General features: G+C 32.8%; 1 protein-coding gene, 1 long non-coding RNA gene and 1 pseudogene across 2 annotated transcripts; 1 reads left to right on the forward strand and 2 right to left on the reverse strand.

Annotated features, from left to right (window-relative positions):
• Positions 1-1,356: 1,356 nt before the first annotated feature.
• Positions 1,357-5,307, reverse strand: LOC105338704 (glutathione hydrolase 1 proenzyme). Its single transcript, XM_066077766.1, is given in 11 exon segments — positions 1,357-1,546; positions 1,736-1,779; positions 1,781-1,920; positions 2,092-2,160; positions 2,163-2,249; positions 2,510-2,659; positions 2,738-2,883; positions 3,446-3,551; positions 3,749-3,844; positions 4,043-4,161; positions 5,303-5,307. Coding segments are annotated over 11 exon segments (1,152 nt in total).
• A 9,230-nt stretch (positions 5,308-14,537) lies between these two features.
• LOC117686338 (uncharacterized) lies at positions 14,538-17,115 on the forward strand. The gene is made up of 3 exons (XR_010711542.1): positions 14,538-14,801; positions 16,594-16,662; positions 16,785-17,115. It is a non-coding gene; the product is annotated as an uncharacterized lncRNA (long non-coding RNA).
• Positions 17,116-17,763: 648 nt separating this feature from the next.
• LOC136273333 (glutathione hydrolase 1 proenzyme-like) lies at positions 17,764-20,104 on the reverse strand (annotated as a pseudogene).
• Positions 20,105-22,134: the final 2,030 nt, after the last annotated feature.

The raw sequence follows: 22,134 nt of genomic DNA on the forward strand, positions 1-22,134 counted from the left end.
TTTGCACTTCAATAAGAAATGTGTCAACAACACACTATGCCCCCAGGATAATCTAAGTATCAAAACAATCTATTGTTATAAGAAGTGCTAAACACCCCAATCCCCTTCCCTTCGCTATGTCACACTAGAATAGGAGACAAACATTCTCCTTTAAAAGCAAAATGAATGCACTGTCCATCCATGATGAAAATCAATATCACTCCCAATATTATAACCCATTTGAAAATAATCTTACTTATTTTCTCTGTCTCTCTCTCTTTCTCTCTCTTTTGTATGTTAATTACACTGTACATTAGTTTGGACTGATAGTAAATACAAGATTCATGTATTTAATCTATTATTGCACTTAATATATCCTAAGATAAAGATCGTCAAACAGTATTTTCCAGTCCAAGCTTCGACTGCTCCTGTAAAACATTTATTTAGTATAGCCCGGAAGATGGATGCAGTTCAAAGATGAACCCTTTGAAACTTCGATCATAAAGTGCAACAGCAATCTTTTGTCTTAAAGTGTCCTCAGTAGAAGAAATAGATTAAATTATATTAAGAAATATAACTGGGAAAAACCATCTGTTTACAAAATTAATAAAATTAAGTGTCCAAAAGTATAAAGATTTGTGTAATCTGGGGATATATCTATATTTAGCTTTTAAAAACCGCAACATTATTCAATAAATTGTTACGCATGTAATTCAGTGTCTCTATTTCGTATCTGATATTGTATCATGCCAAATGTCTATGAATATCGTTTAACTTATATAATATGTTATTCATAATGCCACAAGATGATTATATATTTAGCAAATAAAGAATGACTCTTGTATGGTCATTGAATTTGAACCTGATACTGAGAATGAAGCTGTAGATATAGTAAAGAGTGTTTAATATTTGAAACATTTGCAAAAACTCTTTATTAGCTTTACTTTTTTAAAAAAAGTAATGGTAATGGTAATGCATTACTTTACTCATGTAATGGTAATGTAATGCATTACTTCAAGAAAATCAAGTAATGGTAATGGTAATTTAATGCCCTAATTCATGAAGTAATGGTAATGTAATGCATTACTTTACAATGTAATTCGCCCCAAGCCTGGTGGATATGAATTCTGACGAGGTGAGTATTGACAATTACACTTTCCAATTCGAAACACTTTTACAAACAAATGTTTTTACACTCCGTGAGTTAATACATTGATATTTTAAAGTTGTATGTAGCTGTATTAATTTTGATTTCACATATGTATGTTTTAACCCTTGATACTCTTGGTGTTAATCAAATATCCCAATGATCTAGCCTAGAGAAATACAACTGGAAGATCTTTTTTTTAAAACGAGGAAGGAGAAACACCTACAGGATCAAATCCATCCTCCACTGTTATGCAGTCTGGCAACAACAGATGATGTAACCGTTTGTTTTCCGGGTTTGATGAAGTTTGCAGCAGACGCAGGAACTCAGAAATGGTTTGTTGTGTTCGGTGTGGAAAAGTCGTCCATCTGGTTGTTGAATTAAATTCCTGTTCTTTTCCCAACCACTTTTGATCCAAAACTATTTTTGATAAAAAATTGCAAACTTGATCTTTTCCTCTACCGAAAATGTGTCTGTACCTTGTAAGCTACAATTTATAAAAAGGATTTTGAAACAATAACGGTAAGACTGATAAGTATATATGTCTTAACATTATTAAAACAGATCCAAAGAAATCTAACCCAATTAAAGGAAATCAAGGATACTAACTAGAGATTAATGGTACTGGTTGATGAGGCGGCATCTCCCTTTTTGCGCTAAAAGTGCTAGATGTGATGTTCCGGTTTTTGATTGGTCGTAAAATGTCGGACCATAATTCATAAAGTCATGCGTTGAAGTGTCCAAAATTTTGGATCGAACGTAATTAGCATAACTTGATGACGTCATTTTTTTTAATCTAGAGAAATAATATTCAAAACCCTTTCTTAAATGACAAGCAATGATAAATAATTGATGTGACTTTATCAATAAGACAAATACAATAACATTTCTGACTGTTGAGTAAGCAGGGACCTGCTTTAAACTCGTTACAGTTCATAAGTTTTTTACGACATCGTTGTGTAATTCTACCTCATCAATGAGATTCTTAAAACTCTGACTCTTCATATCCGGGTCCCCGAGACTACTTCTTTTCCGTATGCAAATAACATGGCTTCAGCTATTCTGTGCCAGGTCAACGTTGAATTTTTAGTTGTAGAAACACTGTCTGGTGTAAATCTATATTCTATGGAAAAAAATTTAAAAAAAAAAACAACAAAAAAAACATTATTAAAACCTATCTCATATGAATTTTTATCCGTCTTTTATCGTAATGTAAACGGGACGTATAATTATAAAGCTAAAAATAACAGATTTATTTTTCAAATTTTAATTTGAATATGGATTCGACTGTTGATAATTGATAAATGTGTTACTTAATAATAAACGTAAAAAAAAAAACTTGCAAAGTTTACAACATTTATCCAATGCTGTGGTAAAACTTACTGTCTGCAATGTTCAGAAACATGGCGTACACTGCGCCGCTAGATGGCGGTGGTGGCGTGAAGATGGTAGAATTGTCGTTCAGTTTAATCACCAGGGGCTCTTTGATTACTGCCACGTAATTTTGTAAGTCTTTCTTTGTGATGATTCCACCTTAAAGGCAAAACCTGCCAAGTGTTTTAGAACTTATCAACAACCAAAATACACTTATTAGGTAACAATAGACCTTACCCGCTTCTCGAATGTCCGCAACGACGTCATCAGCTAGGGAGCCATTATATAGAGCATGAGGATCGCCTAAAATTGTCTCGAATGTCTTTGCCAGGAGTGGCATTTTGATAGTTTCCCCTTGCTTGTATAGTCGTCCAGTTTTGGGGCTTTGTTAACAATAATCTGCAAATTAAACATATCCAACTTGAAGGAATTGATTATGCGGTTGTAACAAACACATGTTTGAGATAAACACAAACTATTAGTTTAATATTACACATATTGCATATGTTTTACGTATAAAAAGAACCAACGAAAGCATATTGTGAATATGTACAGTTTATGATCAAGGTAAAGAAAGTGAAGTTCGGAGAAAAAAGGAGCCCACTGCAATGTATGACGAATAGTAAAGAATTATAGGTTTATTCAAATGAAAGCTTTCGATGATTTTAAAATTTTGCTGCTCTAGAGGGGTAATTTTTTCCATTAAAGGAGACAGTGTTGATAAGGTGATTAGATCGAGCATGCTACATCTCGCCTCCCTACATGTACAAGGGACTATTTTTATTTATAACCTGCACTTTTTGTGAAATTATCTAATTTTATTAATATGTAGAGTGATATCTTATGCTATGAGGCAAAGATATACAAAATATCGGCATCCTGAACTTGCCTGTGATTATCATGTCTCATTAAAACTGTCGTTTCACTTTAAATCCGTCTCAGAGTCTTTTGATGGTAGGCTGGAAAAGGTCTTTCCATGAAAGTTTCCCGCCAATTTTCCAAGCTTCGTACAAACCTTTGATTTCTCCAGGAACACCAATCGCTAGACCTCCTGTAAATTCAACATTTAACATTTGGAGAGTTGGACACTCAAATGCTGATTGGATTGAAACTCTATATCAGTTTTTGTAAGGCTTTATAAAACCTGTAACAGCCCTGTTGATAAGAATCAATTGTTCTTAGAAATAATTTGAAAGCAAAGTGATGTGACATAATTGTCTTTAAGAAATAAAACAATCTTCTTGTTACCCTCAGTAGATGATTTATCTTCGGGTACAAACATGTTCTCTGATGCTGCACCTGGAGCCATCTCTCGGGCAATGACTGTGTAGGCTGTGTTATTGTCTATTAAAAGAAATTGTTTAAAAACAATATCGTATAGTGTATGTATTTTCAAATGTTTTTATTATATCGATACCTTTAAAATCTTTCTTTTATCTGTGTTCCAATTAAGACAAGATACGAAACCAGCTGTTGCAAGCAATAGACTAAGACTTTTTGTTTTTATTCATTTCAAACCTATTGTAAATGGTCATGGGATGCCCCCTTCTATACCACAACTTTGGCTGTTTTCTACACACTGACAAAGAATGGTGACAATAGTAGCGTCTATATTGGAACCTTGCCGACGTCCCAAGATGTCACTAAATCCAATAGAGTAGCTGTATAAGCAATTAATTGTGTTATGATTTTATAAAGATTAATGAGCTAAAATACAATTTTAACGTACACGCCAGCTTGTGCGCAGCTTCTGGTGTCAGATGATACTGCGGCGTAGCGATAAAGACCTTCAATAGATTGGGAAGCCGAAGGAGGATTAGTGGTTCCAGAAATGGTGGGGTTAGGATCAGTGTTTTAGGCACCATTACAACCATACCACATGGCGTTGGGTTGTTATCCTTGTTTTTCGTCAGGACAAAACCAAGTCCAAGGCCGAGGGCAACCATACAGGCGATGATGAGGAAAGTGGTTATGATGATAAGACGCCATTGTAACATTTCTTTCGATCTGGTAAAACCAAAGCACTATTATTAAAATTTGTTGCCGATTTCTTCAATGAGTTAATGACTCCTAAAAAGGTAAGTAATCCCTAAGACTAATATAAATCTTAACGTTTTGAACATTTTTTACATTTTAAAAAAATTTTTACTGAAAAATGTTTAAACTCATGGTAGTAAAAGTTTTTTCTAACTCGTTCAGGATTCTAATTTTTCATTTGTTAAATCTTGATCTTTGATTAGGGGTCTACAACGGAGTATCATGTCATTGTTTAATGCACAATGGGAAACTTTAGGTTTACAATGCAAAGGAATGCAACTACTATAACAGTTAACTGTTTTAATTTTAAATTTTTAGATTAAATTCCGAAAGTTCAGTGGACATGGTTACAAAACCAAGATTTACTTAAGACATGAATTACAATGTTTGGAATACATGATAACCCAATGTTGATATATTACCCAGTGTATTTGAAGTTAAAAGCTCTTAACATTTATTCATCGGGGTATTACATAAGAAAAGCTGCAGGGAAACGGTCAATTACCTAAACAATCCACGCTTGCCACCTACTATGTGCTATGGAAACCAAAAGATGTACTAGTATACATTGAACTATGATAAAGGGTATACATATATCTCATTACCAATGATCTACCTTGACATTTTAGATATGATATTCAAAAATTTCATTTATCTTAGCTTTTAAATTATTTTAAATAATTTTAATAAGAACTCTTTTATTTAAAAGATCATAGAGCCTATAAATGGCGACGACTATCTACCCCACTTAACTTTACCACTTACCCCATATTCTCAAACAGAAGTTCCTTATTAACAGTGTTGCACGTTAACACCTACTGTTAAAAAGGTTTAGAGCTACACGTTATCCAGAGACCCTCTTGTCGCGAACTGAGATTGAATTCATGATTCCAAACGGTCAGCATGTGTGTATACAGATAAAAAAAATAAGGCGTCACATAAGTCAACGTCTTGAAAAGGTCGTAAGATAAATGTGGGTATAGAACACATATATAAAAGAATTGTTTAAATCATCCCATGCTGCTGATAGCTGGCCTCGAGATGTGGGAAAAACTAGCTACAAGTAACTGGCTACGAGATGAAAGAAAAGTTGGCTACTAGTAGTTAGTTATTGGTAACAATCTACTATGTTTTTCAAAAAGACTTTGTTATTAATAAATCTGAAAGATTTGAGAAAAGCATTTTCATTACTAGAAATTAGAAGGTATCTGAATTATTATCATTATTAACAATTAGCTATAAATCTTTAGAGAAATCTCCAATTTTTAAAATAATTTTTGAAGTAAGCATATAAACGGCAAATTGTTTTAATATACATATGTTGGTAGTTTAAACGTCTTATTTGTCCTTTACATAAAGTCATATTAAACACTAAGCGTTTAATATAGTGTATCTCTTGTAATCTCGTTAGCTTTTGGTTCTTTCTTTGCAATGATCACTAGTTTTGACATAATTGTTCAAACAAACCATTCATGTAGCTGGATACAAAGGCGACTAACAAGATTACAAGAGATATCTGTGTAACGTACGTTTTCTATCAAATTGGTGACCTATAATTTTATATAAACAGAACTAGTTTATATATATTTGCAATCAAAATATCAAGGTACGTAATATTTATATTTATCATATAGCACTCTATCAATAATAATAGTACCAGTTATATGCTATAAGAAATCCTTGTCATTATTTTTCTAGGTTTCTAAAAAACTCAACACAATGTACCTGCACGATCGATCTACCATTTTTAAATGCTTTGTGCATGTGCGAGTCCGACATCATAGTAGTAGAAGACAACGTGAATTATCAGTGAACCTTAAAGCACGTATACAGGCGATACCGGGACAAAATATAACCATTGGACGCGGGATTTTAAAAAAAACATACCAAAACATATAGAATGACCCCGATGAAGATGTGAAGAACGATACAAAGTTACGTGTTTTTCAATATAACATGCATCCATACTACCATATTTAAATAATAGACTCGAATTTTTTAGCTTTAATACCGAGAAATCGGAAGAGTACTGTCTTTTGTTATATATATTTTAAACATCATTGGTACTTGAAGATTACCAATTTGTTTATATTTTTTCTCAATCAAGCTTCGCTAATTAAAAATCAACGAAAATTCCTTTTAAATTCCGTAAATCATCTGAATTTTTTGGATTTTACAATCCTGCGCATGCTCATTTCATTCACGCTTATTCACCAGAGGCTCTTTCATTTCCACAACATCACATTTGCATGGATAAACTCAGAAACGATGAAACAAATACACGTAAATGATTGAAAATCTGTCATATATTCTATTTATCAAAAAAAATACGGTAGATAAGTACATTTATTATGAAAAATCACGAGAGTTCGAATGTCAGCATGGTGTGTAAATTCGGAGCGAGTAAAACGTAGGTGAAAAAAGTGTTTACACTGTAATTCTTCATTAATATGAATTACAGATTTTTTGAAAGGTATCTACAACCTCAGAATGGTTTGTAACTGTTACTTTCAATGCAGCTTCATTAATTTAATCCAAAATCGTTTCAGAGCAATCCTGTAATTTTTTGGGTATATGGGAGGCATTTTAACTATTGTGAAGGCCTGTCCCGATACACAGTTATTCTAACTAAGCAGAGTATAGTGAAATTAATGTCATTATTGTAGGCTTAAAGCTTGGTTATGTAAATGTTAACAATACGGTGTGTCGATGATCTATAACGTACGATATCATATGCAATGTCAACCCGTGCACGCAAAATCTAGTCTTCCTTAAAGAAATTATCTTTGCTGTTATTTCTACTTTCATTAAGGAAATATGTAATACATGTACATTGTAACTTCTAGACCTGGGCACTTTTTAAACCCTCTCAAGTTCGGAAACGACATAATCAGGAACTATACTTGTGTGAAGGGAATATCATTTCACGTATATTAAGAATATCTTTGTTCAAAGATATGAAGATATTTCAAGTATTCTATATTCTGTATTCAACTACTATTCATTTGATATTTACCATAGGAAAGAGAGCAAGAATGAAACATTTTCTTTATGGATCTAGCAATATTTGGCATAAATGTAACATCGTTTCCACAAAAATACTTTAACTTCATCGTCAATTTTTATTCGAGATCAGAGAGAGAGAGAGAGAGAGAGAGAGTAGTTAATGGTGCTAACTGTACAGGTCCCTACCCCTTTCCTGCAAGTGCTTATAAACTGCCTTTTTTCCGACCTTTAAGGTCTGTGACTTATCTCTCCATAAAAATTTCCTTCTTTCCACGGGTGACGTCATTACAGATAATTCTGTATAAACTGATTTGCAATTATATTATTATCATATTTCTTTAAAATCACAGATTTATTATAAAGACTCCTAAATAGTACGCTTTTCAGATTTAAAACTACGTTTGAATTATATTTTTTATGAAGTCTACAATGCATATTGTTACACTATCTTGCATGTCAACATAACTTATAAATCAATCAAAAAGCCGGAAGTATGCCACCAAATATTATCAGTTTGTATTTTTTTAAATTATATTTTTAATTTGTGTTATATGTCAATTACTACAGAAGCATATCTTCGTCATGCTGTAATTTTCTCATAACAAAATTAAAAAATGAGCGATGGCTTTACCTCAAATAAAACCTTTTTCAATACAACTTTGCAATCCTACATGTAACTCATGTTTCAGTAATATTTATTTTCAGATTTCTTGCGAAATGTTTTTAAATCATCTAAGTATTGAGTTTAAAAAGTCTTTCAAGATATATATTTAATCCAAAAATGTCAGATACAATGAATCGGAATGCACAACAGATATGTATGGGCTTAATATTCAGTATACTTAGATATAATTTTAAGTTTAAGTATCTTATAAGGGCGGAATGTGTCCTAATATATAACTTACCCTTTGCTTTTAATCCGTAAAAATAAACAATCTGGTATAAAATTTGTTATCAATAGCTTTTCTATTTCTATTGAAGCATTTATTCATATTCTTAGCCTAATATACTTTTTCCTTTTTAAAAAAAATTGCTTGTCCCAGTAGACCTTATTGCAATTTTCATTAATTAATTGCTGCTTAGGTAATAATATTTTAGGTTAGAAAATTAGATCCTAATATGGATCGGATACCTTAAAATAACATTTTGATTTGTCTGACTCGCAAGTTCAATACATACAATTCTGTCTGTTTCATATAAATGCGAATATTGCATGTAAGTAAAATGTGAACTCAATCAAACAATACTTAAAATTGCAATGAACTACTATGAATTTATACTCTACATACAGATGGCACATACTGTATATGTTCTCTGTGCCTTATAAAGTTAGACCCCAAAAGATAACAATCTTGCAGATAAGTTTTGGTGCTAGGTTGTAATCATGGCGAAATTCGTTTTGTATTTTGTTTTCACGATTGTTGGTTTTGGTCCACATTTCAACGCTGAAAATGTCGACAAAAGAATTCTGCTGAACGATCCCGATCTGGTCCATACTCAGATACAAGCCATTCAACGGGAGCTTGAGACGATAAAAACTCAACTTGCCGCTCAGGTCAACATTAATTCCGCTTACCAAGCGGAAATTGATTCTCTTAAACGCTCCACCAATCAACATTCAAGCCAAGGTAACGTTTGAACCTTTTTCTACTTATGAAATTTACAATCCATTGAATAGTAAAATCAACGTGAACCAAAACGAAGTTCATAGTGATGTGTTATTTTGATTTTTTAAAATCACCAAACGCATGAATAAAAAGGCACATTATAATGTCCATATTAAGTATTTAACATAATTCAAGACAAAACTGGGTAACACAGTATCTTTTCTAACGAATATTTTCATAAGTACTCGTAAGAATGTGTTTCGTAAAAAAAAAAATCAGTATTTTATTTCAATGATCTTTTTTATAAGCAATATGTCACTATCTCCTTTAGGGTCTACATATACCATTTGGGGTAAGAAAAACTGTCCTCCAAACAACGGTACAAAAGCAATCTACAGTGGTAAGTATATCAATTGTATATCCGATCACCTCGTTATGTTCTAAATCGGGTGTTAATAATTTGCGACAAACAGCACTGTGATAGACCTTTTGTTTCTATACAGGAATAGCTGGTGGGGGGCATTATAACCAACCTGGAAACGGTGCCAATACTCTATGTCTCCCACACAATCCGGACCCAGCCCCGTCGGATTTTCCAACTCATTTCCAAAACGACGACAGGGCATCGTCAGGCTTTCTATATGGATCAGAATATCAATACACGTACAGGAATGTTGCAGTAGATGATGATGTCCCCTGTGCAGTTTGTGATGTTGCGCGTGCGTCATCCGTCATTATGATACCTGCCAAAATAAACTGTCCAACTGAATGGTCAATAGAATATTCAGGAGTCTTAACATCATCAGATCAACATCCTTCTGTTCATCATATCGGAGAATATTTGTGTGTGGATATGAATGCTGAATATCTCTCCGAGGGAACTCGACAACAGGACTATAATGGAAGGTTGTTTTATCCCGTCCAAGCAGTTTGTGGTTCCCTCCCGTGCCCGCCGTATAGATCGGCACAACTGATATCATGTGTTGTCTGTTCGAAATAAAAGAGCTCTCAGAACAGTATTAGCTGATATATTGTGTGGTGTGATAATGATATATGAAAAAATAATATTCAGTTAATAAAATCTGAATATTAGATAACAAAACAGTTATTATGCATGCAAGATGATTATTTGTCATTCTACTACAGTTATTGACGAGATCAAAGAGATGCAGCGGACATTATTCTCCAATTTACCACGAACGTCATCAGTAAATTATCAGATCAGAAATACCTATTTGTCTCGCACTGATCATGAAATTACAACTTCAAACCGTAAAAAGTTTTAAAACCATGTTAATTTCAGGTGCTAGTTCCAGTCAAAACGATGTGTATTGCCTCAAATGTTTATTTTTAAGAGATCAATGCGGCTGTTCCTAGGACCTTCCTAGCACATTTTTACTGCATGTTTTTACTTAAAATATATAACGTGTAGTAGTAATAATCATATTATTAGCCCGTCCTATGATATCGCGGAAGTTAAATCATTTTGTCAAAAAATCTATCAATACTGAAACATTTCCAGAAACTAATGTTATTGTGAGTTTCCTCTATTATATACCTCAGTGATCTTCAGCGTGCCTCTGTTTACTATGTCTAAAAATATTCCGACGTCAAATGTCAATTTTAGCGCGTGCTACTATACGTAAACAGAAATACCGCGATACCATAGAACCCGCGATATGTTAAGAATCGAGTATAAATTGCCCTTAGAATATTAGGAATACAACTCAAAGATATTTTATAAATAAGTGAAGAGATTTAAAAACCAAAGAAAAATTCTGTCGTCTGCATGTAATTCCTTTGATCGATACACATGTAAACATTACTAAAAAAAAACCATTGGGGTTACACGGAACAGCCGTCAAAATGGCCTAGATCGTCTCTCTATAGGAGAAACGATCTGTAGAAATACTGGGCTGTTAGTAGAATAGAAATAAAAGTTCTTGTTATTTTGAATGTTGCAGGATAACCTCCTCGGTCTCGAAATGTTGTTTGAAATGTAAAAGCCTCGGCTACGCCTCAGCTTTTATATTTCAAAACAACATTTCTCGACCTCGGAGGTTATTCTGCAACATTTACGAAAACTCGTACTTTATTTCTCAAACCTTTTATGCAACTTTCGTGGAAATACTTACCGAAGAAATTGAGAACTAAAGACAATTTGAATATAGATATGAACTTAACTTGCACAACATTAACATGGTTCTTAAACTACACCTATCATATGAATGATCAATGCATTATTCAACATTAAGTGCTGAAGTGCTAACAAGATAACCTTTTAGCTACTCGTGAGAAAATGACGAGACTGTGAAAGGTCAGATCAAGTATGATGGCGTCAGATGCAGTCCCAATTTCCTCACATGACAAAAGTCAGGGGTCCTTGTCCATTCTTTTCATAAAAAACGAATGAAAACACTGAAAGGCAAACACCAGCATAAACAATGAGGATGATAATGAGAACATGTGCCAATGGTGAGTTGATGATGAGAGCCCTTTTTTCGATCAAGTGAACAATAAGAGGAAAACAATAATCTCAAAATCGTCTTCTTTGGAACGAGTCTTGGTTTGGTGTAATGTGTGTAAAAGAAATTAAATCCTCTCTAATGTTTTAATTTACGTTTGATATACAAATAAGTCTTTTTCTTACCAGACATTTTACTGAGTTTTACTTGTAGAACAACCTACAAATAGAATTCAATTATTGCATTTACTAGTTGTTTTCTTTAGCACATCAGTAAGGTTAGAAAATGCAATTGCTAAAAAAGAACGTTTATAAGTGATCAAATTCATTTCTATTTGATCATTTTATAGTTACAAATCTAAGACAATATTTACGGAAAAAGGAATCATTCTTTGAATATTATGAGGTGATAATTTCGGTCGGGGCTTGATCAAATCCAATAAAGCCTAAAGGACTTTATGATGGATTTGATCAAGCCCCGACCGAAATTATCATCTTATAATATTCAAAGAATGATTCCTTATTACCTTTATATATATAATTTTCAGCAGTTGTACGATTAAAACTAGAATAATAAGTATGAAAACCCTGCTTGCGCCCAAACAATACATCATTTGAATTTATTGGTCTGTATAGTACAAAATCGATTCGTAGTGTTATCACAGATAAAGGCATTGGAAAATGTTAATTTTAAGCACCTTTTAAGTACCGTAACATCTTATTGTTCCTTAATCGTGGTTTGAAAATTATGGGAATGGTATCATAGACCGCAATATAAAATTTTAGAGATAAGAGTTCTTTTACTTTGAATTCAATACATTCACACCCCTACCTCCAAAAAAAAAAATAACAATATTGCAATTATAATATTCAATTATGTCGCATATAACGTCTATTTCAACTGTCCTTTGATTACAAATGTATAAAGCTACAATAAAAACAATACAATTATAACATTTAGGGGATTTTTTCCCATTTTACATCGACATCTATTGACATTAAGTTTAATGACGTGAATGAAATAACTACATGATTAACGACCCCGATAAATTTGCTTATAAATCTATTTCAGAATTTTTAGGTAATTTTGCATTCACTTAATCTTTGATATATGTACCTTCGTGGAATTTCTATCTTACCAAAGATCATATTGCAGATATAAATAATTATTCATACTAATATCCATGTACAATCCTCGTAGAGTTTTTGCTCCGCTCATTATTTTAATTCCTCTTAAAATACACGAGTGCATTCAAGTATATTTTTCTCCACCATTGCACGAAGTTTTTTGTCAAAATATATTAACATGTGAACGGAGCAAAATGTACATCACTGCGCGCATAATAAACATAAAAAATCCGGGTAGCATTTCCACTTGTTTACATAGTGTAAACTCTTCTAACTTTTCATAATGTAACTAGTCTGTACCACCAGTGAAATACTTATCAGTTAGCGTGTTCGAAAGGTCAATTTATATTACATTACCTAATTTTATGCGATTGCAAGTTTTGTGAGTTGTATTTTCAAAATATCTTATATCCGATATCCAAGTTTTCCCATAACTGCTTACATTTTGACGATAATTATAGGACAAGACATTAAGGATAAAAATCTTCATTATGAATCGAAGGACCCGCTTCACGTCGCTTCGCCCATTCTTCATGACGAAAATTTCTCTTCATATAATCTTACTGTTTTAGAACAGAAAGACTATTATTATGTGGAATTAGACTCAAACAAGTTTATTATACTTTTGGCAAAACATGAAATTCGGACTAAATTCTTCTTATTCTGTTTTTCAAAAATGATATTGGCAACATTGCAAGAACAAATTTAAACTTTAGTTCTTATGTATCAGTAAATTATCAAGTTATAATTTTGTAGCTTTTTTGTTGGTTTTTATCTCATTTATTCCTTTCGTTAATTGTATGACATGCAATAAGAAAAAATTATAAAATATTCGGAAACATGTTAAAAGACAACACATTATCAAATCTGACCATTGACTTTGTTCAGTTTTTAATACCAGAAGAATTAATATTTTTGTTTACTATAATATTTTTGTTAAATTAAATCAAAATTTGGCTGTTTAGAAAATTGATGGAGGAAATACACTATATATGACTGGAGTATATTTTTAATTATTCTATAAAAATCTAATTCTTTATATTTAATTTAGTTACACGGCCTTTCTAAAAAAAAAAAGAATTTTATTTTTAAAGAGTTTATTTAATTACAACATTTCACTACTAAGAGAATTTCAATCATAGTGTAACAATTTGAGGGATCTTTTTTTAAATTCTCAGAAAATATTCATTGACCTAGAATTCAAAATGTATATCATTGACGTATTCTTTTAAAAGCTCGATTTTTTTTACGATGTATTATATAGTTTTCCATTATCATCAGTTAATTTTTTGTTTGATTCTTATTAAATGTCATCGTTTTAGCTGAAAAAAGCCAATATAAAATTTGTAAAGCAATAGTAATGTTTATAAAAGATGATATTCACAAAAAGTTACATGCTGTGTGGTCTAAATACGCTCCTCTGTAAATCACAGACTGAAGAAATTTACTTCTAAAGAAAGCAAACTGAAAGTTACAAATATAAATTAGACATAAAAAGTCAAATAAGTCAAATTTTAAAATTTTCTTTTAGTGATTAACAGTCATAAAATGCAAATAAAATCATATTATACACTTTAAAATGATCAACAATACAAATGTACATTGATAAGATATATTGTCAGATAGAATTTGTGGCATGTCATGATGATATTATAAAACTAAAAAAAATGTTACAACTGTTAAAACTTTTCTTTATTTTTTTTCATAATCTGCCGAAATATTGCAAGCCTACAAATGACATATATTGTGTATATAAGCCTTATTAGGTTAGATCCCACAAGATAACAACCTCTTAGATAAGTTTTGTGCCACGTTATAATTATGGCGAAATTTGTTTGGTCTCTAGTTTTTACGGTCGTTGCCTTTTGCCGACATTTCAACGCAAACAATGTTGACAAAAGAATCCTAATGAATGATCCCGATCTGTTCCATTCTCAGATACAAGCTGTTCAACGGGAGCTTGAGAAGGTTAATTCTCATCTCACCAATACCATCGCCGCTCAACAAGCGGAAATCGAATCCCTTAAACAAATTACCAACAACCGATATGGAAACCAAGGTAACATTGTAATTCTTGAACATTGAATAGATCTAGATCTATTTACAAATACTGTAAGTTCCTTATATTACGCGAGTACTTAATTCCGTGATCCCGCTGGATTGTATCAAATCGCGGGAATATAAAATCGTGAATGTGGACATATTTTCTCTTTCTCTTATGGTTCTCAACTTTCAGGAAATAATGGCGATATTTTAAAATCCGCGGAGGGTGCTTCTCGCGATTCTACGCGGATATTAATTCCTCGCGTTTAATTAGGAATCTACAGTATTTCCTACAAGAACTAGAATATTAGGGATTAACAAGATCAAATTTAGAGGATGGGATAAATGTACCATACACAGTACCATTATTGTTTGTCAACTATAACTAATAAGATAAATATTATAACATCGAAAAAGATGAAGTTGACAAATAAATGTTTTTACCGAACGTTTGATAAGAGGTTTGCTTTGTTTATGTCGTTATAGGGACGCATGGTCACAATTTAAGCTACACACTTTCCTTTTTGATGTTTGCAGTGTGCTATATTATAATGTGATTACCAACCAATATTAAAGTGTCAGTTATAGAGTTAAATCGAGATGTAGAATTCAGAGTTATTTGTTATCTAAGCAAAGCACAGATTATTTTTTTTTACTACAAATTGCTAAAGTTCTACACAAAAATGAATGCTAAAAAAAACCTCTCGAAACTATTTATAAGAAACTACAGATAACAAGTTGACAGTAAGCAAGTGGAATGAAAATGTATTTCTTCTGTTTGATGCATGCAAGTTAGTAAAATAAAATAGACAGTTTGTTATTAGTGTAACGTGCAACGTGACATAACTGGTGTATGTCTTACACCCAAGCGTTGCACCAGGTCCGTTAACCTGATATCTCTCTTTTTTGTTGACCGCGATATCAAGAAGAGCAATTTCCTATTCATTGGATGACCACTAACTGTGGTCGATGGATGTCTCCTGCAAATATTAATCACCGTTGTCCTGCCATCCAAATCATAATCAAATCACTGTATCAACCTCTTGCTACCTCCCCTTCTGCCCGTGGTGCGCCTCTAGGTCTGTGTTCTACTTGTAGTGCCCTATTCAGGACTTAGATCCAAGTGAAAACAAACCCAGAGAGATTACAGTTATCTATCCCTAATTGCCTTCTTAAGGTCTTTTAAAAATGGTCTTTTAGTAATCTCTCTTGTTTGTCATACAATATGTTTCAATTATACTCATACGCATAAAGTTATGTTTGACAATCTGATATCTTTTGTATGTTTTACAATTTACAAAAAACAAATTAAATGTACATTTGATGAGATAATGTCGGAAGGAATCCTTATATAGAAACTGAAATACAATCCAAGATTTCAAAATGATGTTCGCAAATGTGTGGAGAAATTTAGATCTTAAGATAATATGTTTCTTAACTTAGAAAATTATTTGTACTTGGAAAAGTTTGCTTCAAATATATGATAAACTTAATTAGAATATGCTTGAAACAAAACCTTGAAGGCATATTAAACACATGGGAAAAAACTAAGCACGGACATTTCTTACATACATGTAGGAAAGACTTGTAGGCTCAGTATCTTGCTTTTTATTTACATACAAACCTGTCCCACAGTACCACAATGAAGCATTGCAAACAATGAAATGAAAATTTTTCAGCTCAAATCTTGATTATGCCCCTTTCAAACCAAAGCGGTGGTAATTCAATAGATCTTACCGATTCTGTAGCTGTTAGTGAAATCTTAAAGAAAGTACCTTCTAAAGCTATGCTCATTGAATGTTTTATAGGATCTACTTATACTATTTGGGGCAAAAGAAATTGTCCACCAAAGAACGGAACGGACACAGTCTACAGTGGTAATTATACTTCTTTGTAATTCTCATCGTCTGTACCTACATAACGTTCCTGACATATTTAGTACAGACATGTATGTAAGATTCTGCACTTTTGATATGGGACACTACCTACATGTTTAAAGGTATTGCTGGTGGAGGACATTATAATCGAGATGGAAACGGCGCCAATACCCTTTGTCTCCCACACAATCCGGACCCAGCTCCATCGGATTTTCCAACTCATTTCCAAAATGACGACAGGGCATCGTCAAGCTTTATATATGGATCAGAATATCAATACACGTACAGGAATGTTGCAGTAGATGACGATGTCCCCTGTGCGGTGTGTGATGTTGCGCATGTGTCATCAATTATTATGATACCTGCCAAAATGACCTGCCCTTCGAATTGGTCTATTGAATACGCAGGAGTCTTAACAGCAGCATGTCAATATTCTGGTCTTGCTATACGAGAATACTGTGGAATCATTAGAATTCGTGGTGGTTCAATTTTCGTGTTATTCGTGGGTAGCCCTCCCCCACGAATTTAAATCCTCAACGAAAACAAATTTAGAAAGAAAAATCTTTGTTGCTGAAACAGTAAGTAACAGACGCACCCACGAAATTACATCCCCATGAATCAGCAAACAAGTCATTATTCCACGAAAATTGGCCTCCACGAATTTAAATGATTCTACAGTATTTGTGCGTGGATGAAAATGCTGAATACCTTATGGACGGAACTAGACAAAATTTCGATGGTAGATTGTTTTATCCCGTCCAAGCGGCCTGTGGTGCCCTCCCATGTCCGCCGTATAAAGAAGCACAATTGATAGCTTGTGTAGTGTGTTCGAAATAAGAGTTGAAAATTCATCAACAGCTCGAAATATGGGTGGAGGTTTTTTTTTCATTCAATAAAGAAATATCAAAATTGATTAAACCTATCAATTTAATAAAACATTAGCATTGCTTGTAAAATACGTTATTGTCAATGTACACAAAACGAGCAGAATTTTATTCTTTTAAACCACTTCAAGATATTGAAATTTTAATATCCATCAGGCACTCCATTTTCTCTTGTTTTTTTTACCCTTGATACTCTTGATGTTAATCAAATATCCCAATGATCTAACCAAGAGAAATACAACTGGAAGATCTCAATTTTAAAACGATGAAGAAGAAACACATACAGGATTAAATCCATCCTCCACTGTAATGTACTCTGGCAACAACAGATGATGAAACCGTTTGTAGTCAATGGTTTTTTAATTCCAAACTTGAACCACAGAATTTCAATACTAACCTACAAAAATAAATAGCAACTAATTAGAAACTTATTGGCGTTTTAATATCGAAATAAGTCTTTTAGATTTACCCATTTGTCTTTGAATAAACATTATATAGGATGTTATAAGAGCATGGTCACAATTTTGGTCAAATTCTATTTTTTCTGTTTTTATGTTTATTAAGTACAATGCTTTAGGAATGCTTTTCCAATAACAAAATAAGATTTGAGAGTCAGCCGTTCAGTTATAAGCAAGATACAGCGCTCACAATTCTTTTTCATGTAAAGAAGGCTCGTGTCCTGTGTTTGTTTACGTAGCTTCAATAACTTCAATATACTAGTAAAAAATCTTTTTTAAACTGATTTTACTATGTTCTTATTCATTTTAAGCATAACAGTTCATAACGTTAAAGTCTAAAACTGGAATTTTCACTTCAACATTTCAAATTAAACAAAAGCTTTGTTTACATGTACATAGCCTTGTTACTCACTTATAACTAAAAAAATCGATACTCAAATGATGGTTGCCTATTAAAAATGCCTTACTGAAGCATTGTAAACATTAAAAATTGAAAAAATAATTTTTGACCAAAATCATTACCATGCCCCTTTAACATGAGAACCTACGCAACTTACTGAGGCGGTTGCTGTAGTGATTTTGGTTCCCCCGGAAGCTCCCACCGCCAGTTTGACATGTCTGTCAGAGTCCACCACTATACTACGACACATGCGGGACAGAGGTCTTTTCCCGGGTTTGATGAAGTTTGCAGCAGACGCAGGAACTCCGAAATGGTTTGTTGTGTTCCGTGTAGAAAAGTCGTCCATCTGGTTTATGAATATAATGCCTGTTCTTTTCCCAACCACTTTTCATCCAAAACTATATTTTGATAATAAAATTGCAAACTTGATCTTTTTTTTAACTAAAAATGTGTCTGTACCTTGTAAATTGTTCTACAATTATTTAAAAGGACTTTAAAACAATAATGGAAAGGCTGATAAGTATATATGTCTTAACATTAAACCAGATCCAAACAAATCTAACTCAATTAGAGGAAATTAAGGACACTTACTAGATATTGATGGTACTAGCTAATGAGGCGGCATCCCCATTTGGCGCCAAAATTGCTAGATGTGATGTTCCGGTTTTTGATCGGTCGTAAAATGTCGGACCATAATACATAAAGTCATGCGTTGAAGTGTCCAAAATTTTGGATCGAATGTAATTAGCATAACTTGATGACGTCATATATTTTTTAAAAATCTATGGAAATATATTATTCAAAACCCTTTTTTAAATGACAAGCATTGATAAATAATTAATGTGACTTTATCAATAAGACAAATACAATAATATTTCTGACAGTTGTGTAAACAGAGACCCGCTTTGAACTCGTCACAGCTCATACGTTTTCTACGATAACGTAGAGTAATTCTACCTCATCAATATGATTCTTTAAACTCTGACTCTCCATATCCGGGTCCCCGAGACTACTTCTTTTTGCGTACGCAAATTTCATGGCTTCAACTATTCTGTGCCAGGTCAACGTTGATTTTTCAGTTGTAGAAACACTGTCTGGTGTAAATCTATATTCTATCGAAAAAGTTTTTTTAAAAAACAACAACCCAAAACATCGTAAATACGTATCACATATGAATTTATATAAGTTTTTTATCGTAGTATAAAGGGCTGTATAATTAAAAAGCTAAGAATAACAGATTTTTTCATATTTGATTTTGAATATGAATTCGACAGTTGATAAATGTGTTATTCAATAACAAACATAAGAAAAGAAGACCTTGCAAAGTTTTTACAACATTTATCTAATGCTGTGGTCAAACTTACTGTCTGCGATGTTCAGAATCATGGCGTACACTGCGCCGCTTGATGGCGGTGGTGGCGTGAAGATGGTAGAATTATTACCTAGTTTATTATCAGTGGCTCTTTGATTACTGCCACGTAATTTTGTAAGTCTTTCTTGGTGATGATTCCACCTTAAAGGAAAACCCTGCCGAGTGTATAAGAACTTATCAACAAAAATGCACTTATTAAGTAAAAATAGACCTTACCAGCCTCTCGAATGTCTGCAACGACGTCATCAGCTAAGGAGCCATTATACAGCACATGGGGGTCGTCTGCAATTGTCTTTGATAGTTGTCCTTTGCTTGTATGGTCGTCCAGTTAACAATAATCTGCAAGTTAAACTTATCCAACTTGAAGGAATTGTTTATGCAGTAGCAACAAACACATGTTTCAATGAACACGAACTATTAGTTTAATATCAAACATATTGCATATGTTTTACTAATAAAAACAACCAACGAGTGCATATTGTGAATATGTACAGTTTATAATCAAGCTAAAGATAGAGAATTTAGGAAAAGAAAGGACGAAGAGAAAAATATCATAAATAGAAAAGAATGTTTATATTCAATTGTAAGCTTTTGATTACTACTGATCTAAATATTATGCTGCTTCTAGAGGGGTAATTTTTTCTTTAAAGGAGACAGTGATACTAAGGTGATTAGACCGAGCATGCTATGTAGCAACCTCTAATGATACAACGTCCACTAATGATATAATGTTGCATTAGTGGTCAAGATGTTGACCACTAATGATATAATTTTATCATTAACGAACAACCTAACCGTCCGCTAATGATATACTTTCAGATTTATATCATTAGCGGTCAAAAACCGTAACCTCTAATGATATGAAGAAAAAAATGAGAAATAAGTACTATCTTGACCAGTAATGATACACATTTGCATACATTTTCAAATGCATTAGTGGATGGATTTACAACCTTTAATGATATAATATGATATAATTTAATATATATATATATATATATATATATATATATATATATATATATATATATGTGTGTGTGTGTGTGTGTGTGTGTGTGTGTGTGTGTGTGTGTGTGTGTGTGTGTGTGTGTGTGTGTGTGTTTAATCGCATTTGAGTACACCTGCGCTCTATACTTACAAAGGCAAAGTATCAAGGGAAAATGACGATATTAGTATTTACATTTGGAAAAAAATTGCTTAAGTGACGTCATAGATAGACAGGTCAGTGACAATGGTGACTAATGTTGAGTCTAATATGTTAGACAACCTCTTTATAACGTTGGATAAAGATTTGATATTGATACGATACTACAAAAAAATTGGTTAAAACTGGGAGGGGGCAGTTATTTGATCATATTATATATAGTCCTTTATATATTTATAAGTATCTGCGCCTGGATTTCAGTCTGTCTTGTTTCATCGTGCATTGGATATATCTTGCCAGTGCAATAGTTGTCATTTTATTTTCTTCAAAACGCGTTTCTACACGTCGTAACGTGTTTAGGTGTATGAAATTCCTGAATGCGATGAAGCATGAATAGTGCTCTCAGCTTATATAGGGGGTGTGTAGCGATGAGCAGAACAATAGAAATCGACAACTAATATGGCGGTAGTCGCAGATAAAAGGGAAATAATGCGTATTGATGAAATAATGTCAGCTTTAAAGTAGTAGAAGTTACTGTAAACGTATTATATTTGGCGTGTAAGATATTTGGCGGAAAATAATTTTTGAACAAGTTGGCTTGGATTTGAATTATTTAGCGTATTCCTGAATGTGACTATTCATATGCATTTATGCATCGCATTTAGCGATGTACTTGATTTAGCGGAAGTCGCATTCCGCCAAAAGCGCTAAATAGAATACACAGCTAAATGTAGTACGTTTACCTTTTGAGAATTCGCTGCCTATCATGCAAACGACACCCACCCATCCACCAACCCACCCACTCAATTTATTAGTTAGGTGATATGGATGCCGATAATATGTTTTTTATATTGCAGAAAGTTGATTGAAGGAAAACGTAAAGCTGATTGTACCTGTATATAATGTAATAAAAAAGTATGTTGCAATCGCGCAGGCGAGCTGTTCTTATATATTGGTATTTTGAGTTTTAGTTTATAAATATTTTATGTTCGTTTGAACGGGTGAATTAGAACATAAAGGGTATTATGTGTACCCTATTGAAAATGACTTTTAAAAATTCCATGTATGGTACTGATGTAGCTAAAAATGAAATAACCAGAAAAAATGTACTCACGAATATTTTGCAGTGTGTACAATATTTGTTTTGGATATTTCGAGACTTTTGTCATAGATTAAATGTGATAATCACAGATGCTTGTTTGGATTAACGTTAA

This window comes from Magallana gigas, chromosome 3 (assembly GCF_963853765.1).
Source record: "Magallana gigas chromosome 3, xbMagGiga1.1, whole genome shotgun sequence".
NCBI classification, from domain to species: domain Eukaryota; kingdom Metazoa; phylum Mollusca; class Bivalvia; order Ostreida; family Ostreidae; genus Magallana; species Magallana gigas.